Source organism: Amblyomma mixtum, chromosome 2, assembly GCF_055824585.1.
Source record: "Amblyomma mixtum isolate Tamu chromosome 2, ASM5582458v1, whole genome shotgun sequence".
Classification (NCBI taxonomy): Eukaryota; Metazoa; Arthropoda; class Arachnida; order Ixodida; family Ixodidae; genus Amblyomma; species Amblyomma mixtum.
The window spans coordinates 306794470-306805311 of record NC_143013.1 but is presented as its reverse complement, the minus strand read 5'-3'; the positions used below and the strand labels follow the sequence as shown (position 1 = coordinate 306805311).

Below are 10842 nucleotides of genomic sequence, written 5' to 3'. Positions count from 1 at the left end.
TAGGCAGACCGCTGGCGTTAGTCTGGTCCTTTCTACAGTTCTTGGTGCCTCCTCTGAGAAATGCGCCCAGACAAAAACAAAGCAGTGCAAATACAATGCCCATTTCACTGCATATACTAGGTGGCAACTTTGCGGAGGTCACCTTACTGTCAATGGCGATTTGCTTGAGCACTGAGTGGTGCAACAGAAGGAAGGTCTAGAGGCTGTCAGTTACATCCGTTGGAGAAAATTCTGGACTACACAAGCGACTTCCTTTTTCCCTAAGACCTTTTCCTCGAGGCGGGTTGAGACCGCCGCGGCATCGTACTTCACTAACTGGAAAGCATGCGGAGGGGGCGCACCGGTTAATCTGCTCATGTTAATTGGACTGCATGATTATGGCTTTCTCGAAGGACAGTGCTATAAACCGCTAGCACGCGTTCTGCGCTGGTGAATTTCCTCGAAGGTGCTGCTTCGGTTCTCTCTCGCTGTCTGCCTGTAAAATATTTTCGTGCCATTTTTGTTCCTAAGCGACGCAAATATATCTAATCACCGTTCGCTGATTCTGAGCTCTGTTAAAAGGGCAAAATTTTAGCTCTCTGTACAGGTTGGCCTAGCTACGCTTAGACTTCCTGGTGTAACTTTGCTACAGCCATAATTGACAATGCATTCCAGCGAATATTGTGTGTAGCCTGTTGTAGCTGCTAGCGAAGTAAGTCTGGATAATCTTAAGTGTTCTTGACCGACATAAAGGTCAGACCAAGAATTATGGGCATGAGGGCTCGATACGTTCGAGGTCATTTAAGCATAATAATGGACGGCGTCGTTATCTTGCTAATACTCTGATTTCCTGTATGTTCCGGAGACCTCCTCGTTCCAATCGCTATATACACCCGCCATGTCCTCCCATCCCAGGAGAGACAAAGCTGGCTTCTGCTGAGCTACGTAGTGCTGTCCCTGGCCTGCGGCTTCAGCGGGTACCTGGTCACCAAGCTTCCCGAGACCAAGGCGACGCACCTGCCGGAGAAGATCAAACCAGAGGAGAACATATTCGAGTGAGCGCTCCGAATATGTGTCGTGCTAATAACGGGGTAATTACTCCCTTATTAGCACGACACATGACCAACATGTGTCGTGTTATTGCAGAGCACGCACTCTTGGGCTTGCTCGGCAGATTTTCGCGGCACCACTTAAGGGTGCACGTTGTAGTGTTCACCAGAATAAGGACAAAGAGCATCCGTGCCTTCACAACTGTCCACCGCGCATGCTTGACCCAGCAACAGCGTACTAGAGGAGAAAGTATAGCGCGCGGCCGGGTTTAAGCATTGACCGTTTGTCCCCGCCACTGGCGAGCGAAGCGGCGGCGCTGCAGTCGCCCACTCTTGAACGCTGTAAGGGTTCGGTAGCGTTCGCGGGGGTCATTGGAACGCGGCCGCTCGCGAACGCGCCGGCAGGTATACGGGTGTCCCCCCACCCGCGGTACTGATTCGCACACGTGCTGGCACGGATGTCTATTTGTGTTTGTTTTTATTTTGTGGTGGAGAGAGTGCTCTACGTTACGGCAGCTGGAGGGCTGGCCAGGCTCTTGAAGAACCAATCATGTTGAGAGCACAATATGATTGGAAGCTACGAAATGTGGGCCGGGCCTTTAGGGCTTTAAAACTGGGCCCCGGAGCCGTAAGCGGGGTTCTGCGCTAAGGTCAGATGCAACGCATCTTCGGCAACGCCGAGCAGGGGCCTCCCCTAGTATTAGCCAGATCCACCTTTTTGTTGTTTGTCTTTTTGCCGTTTAATTTGTCTCGAGTGTCTAAACTTCTGTACGCTGTAAATATCTGTACATAAACCTCAGTTATGGCCTTTTTTTTATCCCTGCGTGTCAACTGATCACAAGAGCGTCTCTGACGTGGCACCCCTGGTGCGAAGAGCTTCAGTTCGAGTTACCAACCGTCTCTGGCGGGGCACCGCTGGTGCAATAAGGAAGACGAAAGAACCTGTGAAAATTTACTGGCGCAGTCGACAGGATCCTGCGGCCATCGGAAGACGGCGCAGGAAGAAGACAAGGCAGGGAGAAAGGTGACGACAAGGCGACAGGTCAGCGTTCGTGAACGGACCTGCGGAGACACGGCGGCAAGGACGTGAGGACCACGGCAGTAGTCCAGCGACGCGGGACTGCGTCCGGTCAAGGAAGCAGCGCGTCGGGAACTCGACGATCACCGGCGGCGGACCAGCGGCGTGCGACAGCTCATCGCAGCGTCCGGGGAAAGTGGCGGTGGACCCCGACGCCAAGGAGCTGGCAATGCGGATCGACGCATCGAAACCGTGAGTTTCCTTGGTCGCATTGTTCACGTCCCTGTGTTCGAGCCGATAGGACAGCTGAGGGGTACGGAAGGCGGTATGGAGAGTTATCCAAGCCGGCCCTCACTTGATGTGAAGTACCAGGTTGAACTGGCGAAGGCGCGGTTAGCGTACTTTCAGGCTGAACTTGCAAAAGTGAATGGAGGAAAGGCGCCGCTGTGCGAGGAGAAACCTCAGGATGTTAAATGCGTCTTGGAGGAATTAGAAGCAAAGCGCCAGCAGCTAGCGCTGGAGCTCGCTGAGCTCAAGGAGGCTAGGAAAGCTAGTGAACTAGCCAGGGAGAACTGCTCTGAGTCCCGAGAGGCGAGGCCGCCTGTGCTGGAAGACAAAGGAATATACCTGTCAAGCACAGGTCAAGAAAACAGCCAGGCAGAAGAAAAGAGGGAGCCAGCTTTCCACGAAAGTGCAATCTCTCGTGAAGAAAGTATCGTGACGGAACGCAGTGTCGCAGTAGTCGAGGCGGTGAACGCGCACTCCGACGATCCAGCTGCACAAGTTAGCTCAACCCCTAATGAGACCAGGGACGCGGACGCGAGTTCAGGATTGTTGGAAGTCACTCTGACAATTCTGAAAACGCAGTCCCAAGCAAGCTGTGAAAAAGAGCATTTCGTGCAGCAGGAAACGGTCGGTGAGGACAGACGTCAGATCGGCGAGCGAGTGAAAGGAGGAAGTCTGGCGTCGCCGCAACCGCACACTGTGTCGGGCATAGGGTATGAAGTGCCCCATAGCGTTGATAGTGGCAGGAGCGTTCCATCCGAGGCAAAGAACGAAGGTTGGCCTGATGGGCCGACGGGACCGAGCGCCACGCATTTGTTGAACGCACTCGACGTGTGTCCCACCAGGTCCTTGGAGGACAAGGAGATGCGTGGCGAGTTGCCGCAAAACAAATTCGGATCAAGCGACTGCGAGAGAGCTCATGCAGCCTCAGACTATGCCACGAAGCCGGCAAGCGCTGATCAAGCACGGAGCGGCGGTTTCAAAGTTTGCTCGTGCAGTAAAGGTGCAGATGGCCCCGGGCGAGGTGGAGTGGCAGGAGGCAGGTGCGTGGCTTTCGCCTTGAAAGTCGGCGCGTGGAACAGTTCGTTCCGTACTGCAGTACGCCAGATCAAGTGTAGTAAAACCGGCCTCAATGGTACGGTTAGACTGAGAAGGGGATATGCCCCTTGCGCAGGGCGCGGCCCTTGCTGGCGCGCCGGAGAGAGCGTGCCCTTAGGTGCGTTGTGTGGTCAGGGGTTTAGACCCATCGAGAACCGGGATGTTTTTGATCCTGGAGGGCACCGGCTTTCGAGTTCTTGCCCCGCTGTGGCACCACCCTAATGAGTATAGTGGCCATTAGGCGTTCTTAGTGTTGAGACGCGTGGTGGCTCGAACGCGCACAGGGACGCTCGGTGCGACCAAGGAGGCTCACGTGGCCCGTATCAGTGCTACTGAACGCTCTAGTTGCGAGTGTCGGTGTGTGTGTGTCGAGCAGGACGCGGGTGTGCATGCTGGTGAACTGCGTACAGCCCATCAACTTGGACGCTGTGTTACGGCGCACGGCAGGCATGCCACCGTGTGTATTTGTGGAATTTGCTTGTGTTGTGTGTGCATTTTGTATTTTGCTTTTGGTTTTGTTTGTGCCAGTGTAGCTGCGGCATGTCACCCACAGGGTGGTTTTGTGACCCGTACCGATCCCTTTGTTATAATTCTATCTTGGGAAGGGCGTGTAAGGGTTCGGTAGCGTTCGCGGGGGTCATTGGAACGCGGCCGCTCGCGAACGCGCCGGCAGGTATACGGGTGTCCCCCCACCCGCGGTACTGATTCGCACACGTGCTGGCACGGATGTCTATTTGTGTTTGTTTTTATTTTGTGGTGGAGAGAGTGCTCTACGTTACGGCAGCTGGAGGGCTGGCCAGGCTCTTGAAGAACCAATCATGTTGAGAGCACAATATGATTGGAAGCTACGAAATGTGGGCCGGGCCTTTAGGGCTTTAAAACTGGGCCCCGGAGCCGTAAGCGGGGTTCTGCGCTAAGGTCAGATGCAACGCATCTTCGGCAACGCCGAGCAGGGGCCTCCCCTAGTATTAGCCAGATCCACCTTTTTGTTGTTTGTCTTTTTGCCGTTTAATTTGTCTCGAGTGTCTAAACTTCTGTACGCTGTAAATATCTGTACATAAACCTCAGTTATTGCCTTTTTTTTATCCCTGCGTGTCAACTGATCACAAGAGCGTCTCTGACGTGGCACCCCTGGTGCGAAGAGCTTCAGTTCGAGTTACCAACCGTCTCTGGCGGGGCACCGCTGGTGCAATAAGGAAGACGAAAGAACCTGTGAAAATTTACTAACGCGGTGCTATGGCCATAGGCTCTGGAGCTGAAGAGTTCGTCTACAAACAGAATTGATAATTTGCATCGAATCACGTGCCTGATGCTTGAAGATATTTGAAGTGCCTGACCTCCGCCGCGGCTGAGAGTATGTTCTTGAAAATGATTTTTTCTATTTCAAAACCCTACATTTAGGAAATATTGAAAATGTGCGCTGAAACACTCGTTTAAATGAAAGACAACCATTCTGCTATATAACCTCAGAAATTGCACCGCTATTTATTTTAGGATTTCTCATCTTACTTCTTCCTTAATTTGATGCTTCACACATCCACGGTAATGCACGCACGATTTGAATTTCCCTATTCCTTTTTATTTTGTTCATTTCTCGTGCCGACCTGCATGTACAGGGTGACCCACAAAAGCCCCTTATTGTGGTATACCTGTTGTGTGCGTTGCCAAAGAGCTAATACAAAAAAAAATAAAAGACAAAGTTGTTACTATGAGAATAAGGGACCAGCTGTACAAAGACGAGCACAACATCTGCCGGACGAGGCTGCGTAGAAAAGTCATTCGCTCCACTGCATGGAATGTACGACGTTGAACAGAACAAAACGCAAGAAATGACACGGCGAGAGGACAGAGACAGACACAGCACTGTTGCAACAGTCAGTTATTTGATTCTGGATTCTTTCACCGTTTGTACGTCTTTGTTATCTATCCCTACTGAAATGTTCCATATCGACCGAGAATTATAGGAATATGGAGTCGATGTGATATGGATATATGTGGATATCCATATGTTCTCTATACGTCACCTGTATGGATATAGCTTCCTTATGATTTCTATATCGTGTGCATGACGTCATATAAAGTCCTTAAGTGTTGATATGCGCCTTCCACACAGTCCACGTCGACTCCATATGCTCTACAAAGAATCCATATGAATAAATACGGAATTATGGGACTCGTCATATAGAAACATTCAGTAGGGATGTTCTTCGTGTCGTCCTTTGCATTTCGCGCTGCATAATTCCTCGTGGTTAACCAACTAGTCCGCACCCGTATACCTTGGTGGATGAAGTATGCATGTCCACTTCGTGTATACTCGTTTCGCCGTTGCCATCTCGCCCAGCCGAGGATCTTGAATTGAGCCACCCATGTGCGTGTCGTTGATCACCCGCTCTTCCGACCGACAGTTTCGTCCCCATGCGTTCCCCGGGAGGACGGCGCTCGAGCCGCGCTCGGAGGCCGGAGACCGAGTCGACAGCGGAGAGCCAGCGGGCGTTCCGGGTCATCATGGCTCTGTTCCGGACACCCGCCAGCAGCTCGTTGCTGCGCAAACAATCGGGCGCCACGGACACGGTCGAGCACCTGCAGCCAGGTGCGTAACACCGCGATCAGCCTTGTACGACGAAATACGGCTCGAATTAACTTCGCCTGAGCGAACTTTGAGCGCGCTAGCACTAAAACCCCAAGTCTCAAATTTCGACGACGTTTCTCTGTCCGAAGTCTCTGACAGGTGGCGCCCTGCCCATCGGGTTGTGGGCAGCCTGTCAGCATGACTATGCAGAACACTTTATGGCAGGACACCCTATGATCGCGAATGGATTTCGTACAAGCGGCAGTGCGAACAGATCAGCTTCTCTAGCCACTGCACGAGATCACTACGTCATCGCCGCAGCCGAACGTCCCGCGGGTTTAACTGCCAGTCTCTCGGGCTGTGCTTTGTATGTCGTCGTCTTCGTCAACCTCCAATCGTGCGCAATTGATCCAGAATACACTGCTATCGCAGTGCCCTCTTAAACCGAGTCTCGAACCGAAACCGAAGTGAAAACAGAAGTGAGAGCGCAGCTAATTCGCATTTGGACCAACCGAGCTGAATCTTGCATCCTTTTTATAGTTAAACGAATTATTTCATTATCCCCCCCCCCCCCCCGGATTTTCATCTGAAGGAACTTCAGCCCACTGCAGTTTTCAGTTCAGCGGACATTTTGGAAACAATTCTGCTCCGACACGTTATTTCATCCGAGACGAATGAGCTTCAATTGAAGGAATCTCAATACTCGGGTATACTTCCAACACTTGGAAAGTACGAAAGCACTGCTCCTGGGTCAGAATGCATCATTTCGGCGCAAAGGAAGCGGTTTTCTGGCGAAAACCGCTTTCAACCTTTTTGCTTGTGCCGCGCTCGGTCGTTGTTTCAGTTCTAACAGGCCCACCAAGGCAAGTAATCTCATCTTATATTGCTGCTCTTCTCAACAACTGTTCGTCCGAAGATTTATTGATGTTGAAAAAAAATAAAAAAAGATAGGATTGTATGCATGTCAGACGCTCAAATATCTGTGCAAGCATATCATCGAAAGGTGCTGAATTTGCTGATTACTTGTTGAATTTGTGATTACTGTTGAGCGGGTGCGGCCGACAAAGGGTCGCACCCACTTAGCAGGACTTCCCCTGCAGCTCAGTAAAGTTTTTCTTGGATCCAATTCTTCAATGGCCTGGGCCTTCTTGCTAGCCCGGTTGCCAGAACTACTACTGCACGCATCTTCGCGGGCCGCCGCTAGTTCCCGCAAGGGAGAGGCACCTGAGCTTCCTTGCTTGACCAGTTCGCGGGCCGACAGCGATGCATTGTGCTCAACTTACCTTGGTATAGAACACGTGACGAATTCAATAATAAAACTCACTTGTATTCTGCACTCAGAGGAAGCTGTTATTGCACTCACCCATTCTCGATCCCGGCCGCGGCGGCTGAATTTCTTTGGAGGAGAAATTCGAGGCCCGTGTACTGTGCGATGTCAGTCCACGTTAAAGAACCCCAGGTGGTCGAAATTTCCGGAGCCCTCCACTACGGCGTCTCTCATAGCCTCAGTCGCTTTGGGACGTTAAACCCCATAAACCAACCAACCATCACCAAAATAAATAATCGGTGTCATTACTCACGCGTCCTCCCTGCCTTTCCGTTATTAATGTGATAGCCTATACTTCGTCTCGCAAGATGTTTGCAGCACTGCAGAAGGCGGAGCTCTCTCGTCCAATCAGAGCTGCAGGAACACAAAACATGGTCCCTCGAATATTTGAGCAGTGTAGGACTGTTAATCAAAGAATAAGCACAGCAATTGAAAACGTAATTTGGACTGATAGATTTAGATGGTACAGAGTGCTTCAATCACTGGTGAAATTAACCCGTTTTGCATTGTGCTATATACTTTTGCATTTGTACCCCCCCCCCCCGCACACACACACACACACTGCAATGCCGAAAGGCGCTGTGGGTATCAGACAAATAAATAAATACATAAATAACAGACAAAGCCCGTACGAACACAGCTCTGTGGAGGCTGTTTCGAGGTAGTGATGCGTCGCCATTTTCCAACATGGCGCCGGCCGAGTCGGTTGTGTCGCTTGTGTGCCCTACACCGACAGTGCGCTGTTTTTCCAAGCAGGCGATCGCGGTTGGCCGATCATAAAAATCACTGATTGGCTAGAGGGAAATGACGTCATCAGACCAGTAATTCCCACTGGCTTGAGTGAAGTGAAGTCACTTCCGATGAAGGCGCCAACAGCTTCTAATGTTGTAGCATTCACAACACATGATGTAATTAGGTGTCCCTGGGAATTTTTCTCTCTCTCTCTAGTTCACACAGGAAGCGGCGTGGAAGGAGGGCTGCCCGAGCCTGACGTGATTGCGGAGCAGGCCGACTCAACAAACCGCGGCGTGGACGACCTCTCGGCGGTTGCCATCGCCTCCGGCGGGCGCACAAAGGCGGACGGGGAAGCTGGTCCCGAGGCACAGCACTCGGCGAGCCTCGTTGCCCCACCCACGCCTGGCAGCCTCTTCACCAAAGACAGCGGGAACAAAGAGGCTGCAGTCGAGCCTCTGCGCGAAATTAGACCCGACGCAGAGCACTCGGCGAGCCCCGCTCCCTCCCCATCGGCTCGCAGCCATGTCACCGAAGACTGCGGGCACAAAGACGCCTCCGATGAGCGTCTGCGTGAAGTCGGGCCCGGGACACAGCCTTCACCAGGTCCTACTGTACAAGCCCCCGCGCCTCGCAGCGACCGTTCCCCGGGTCACGCCTCGACCACGGCCTCTCCCAATAGGAAGGCACGACGCCCGCGCCGCCAACGGACTCCGAAGCAGGAGAGTCCGGCTCTGTCTGGCTACTGCACACAGCTGCAGGAGGTCCCGAGCGGAGAAATGTCCCCGGCCGAGCTTGCCAGCGATGGCGCGCTTTCCGCCCTGTCACCGGAGTTCACGGATACATCTCCGCAGCGCGAGAGTCACCGCAAGGCGCGCTCGCCCGCTCACGCTGACCACAGCGTCGCTTCGGCGACCGAGGGCCGCGTCAGCGAAACGGCGCGACACAGGGACTCCAGCGGCAGGCGCAGAAGGAAGAGGAGGCCGAGGATCCGGGAAACGCTCTCCCCGCCCAGCTAGGCGTCCGCTCCGGCCCAGCTGGACGACAGAGCGCACACCGCTGATGCGATGTGAATTTTTATTCGGAGTTCGACCGCGGGATCCGCACCGATACGTATCCCCAGATTCCACGTGCACGCGGTCTTGTTTTGTAGAGACTGATTAGGACGTACGTACTATAGATTGCCTCCGAAACTGCTACAGTGTTTTTGTGTTTCTGTAAAATTGCGAGTCGCGTGTTCGGAATTTGTTTCGCTTTCGAGTTTATACAAACAGTGAAAGTGGCCAATTTTGACGCTTCTGAGCTCCCCAGTTGTTCACGTTTTTTTTTTATTTCACCGCGATGACCGCTCATGAGATGAGCACGTTTTCGACGCGTCTCCGAACGATTTATAAGGAAGGCCATAAAATCATTTCTAAACGCGGCACCAACGCAACAGGTCCCAATCGCCCCAAGACGTTCGCGGCGACCGGCGGTTCTTAAAAGTTTATCCGATGAACCAATGCTCGATGTAGGCTGTCTAGACAGCCAAGCGCTGCATAAGATGTGACTGCTGCCTTTCCGTGAATTGCGCGAAACTGGGATTTGCATGAAACTGGGACTGTACGTCCTGAAAAGGTTAAACCTTCTCAAAAACGGAACGTGAGCTTTACTTTTCAAAAGCCTGTCGTAGGAACAGTTTTCAAAGTGCCCACATAGCTTTTTGTGCTCACTCGCTTCTAGGAGCAATAAATGTATTTGCGATTTTCACGAATCGACGCCACGCTGTGGCGGTGCTGTGAACTATAGTCCAAGGAGGATCGCCCTCCGAACATAGTGGCAAAAAAGGACGGAAGCACTGCTGTGTGCCTTTTCGTACGTCAACGAGATGGAAAAGCCGGCAGGTGCAATTGCATTGTTTAACCGCAGATAGCAGCCCGAAGCAGCTTTGGGTGCAGAAAATGCGCACTGGCAAGCCAGTCACATCGGCTATGGTCTTTTGTTCGCAGCATTTTCAGAGAGACCTCCTCTCTTCCAGGTAAGGACCCGGCGCCATTATAGCTTTTGCTTTTAATTGAACAACTAGGGCGATAATCGTGGCTGCAAACTTGATGTTTCGCAAAATTGCACCTCATCGTAACCCAAGCTGGAATTAAGGAGCCGCCATTTTATTCTTCCCTGTCCGAGTTATTGTCGCATTGGTGTCTGGTCGTTCTAAACATTTGAGTTTCACGGTCTAACCTCAAAGCGAAGAGATCCTCACTACTAGCCCTTTACAAAAAATTCTTTACACAGTCTATGGACTGTCCACATACTTCTGTCTATAAAGTCTATAGAATCTATCTCGACAGAACCCTACAGAACGGTTTGTAGGCAATACAAATAGGTTGTATCGGAACGCTCGAGAGGTCCTCTGCAGAGCAAATGAAGCGTTTCACAGCAGGTACTGCGTTTCACGGCCGGTGCTCGCGCTGATGTGAAACTGAATAGAAATAGAGAAATGGACGGAAAGGCAGGGAGGTTAACCAGGCGATGCCCAGTTGGCTACCCTACACTAAATAAAAGTAGGCATCGAGCACACTGCCCTTAACACAGCAATCGTGCACGATCGTTTTTTTCTGCAGCGCGCCGCTCCGGCGCCCTAAACGTCTCCTCACGAATTTAAGTACTTACAAGGACATAGGTTGCTCGACTGAAGTGGCGGCCACAAGTAGATGCTACTGGCGTTGAGCTTGCTGAACTGAAATCAAAGCACACAACGGTCGAAAGCGAAACTATCACGAATAGTTTTAGCGTCCAGCTTTAT

The 10842-nt window shown here is 51.9% G+C and overlaps 1 protein-coding gene across 1 annotated transcript in view; it reads left to right on the top strand.

The window, feature by feature from the left end:
* Window positions 1-9076, top strand: part of LOC149364834 (solute carrier family 22 member 7-like) — a 22292-nt gene extending 13216 nt beyond the window's left edge. The window contains exons 9-11 of the mRNA XM_089568762.1: window positions 895-1034; window positions 5835-6019; window positions 8274-9076. Coding sequence (XP_089424888.1) covers window positions 895-1034; window positions 5835-6019; window positions 8274-9076 — 1128 coding nt within the window. The remainder of the gene's footprint in view (window positions 1-894; window positions 1035-5834; window positions 6020-8273) is intronic.
* Window positions 9077-10842: the final 1766 nt, after the last annotated feature.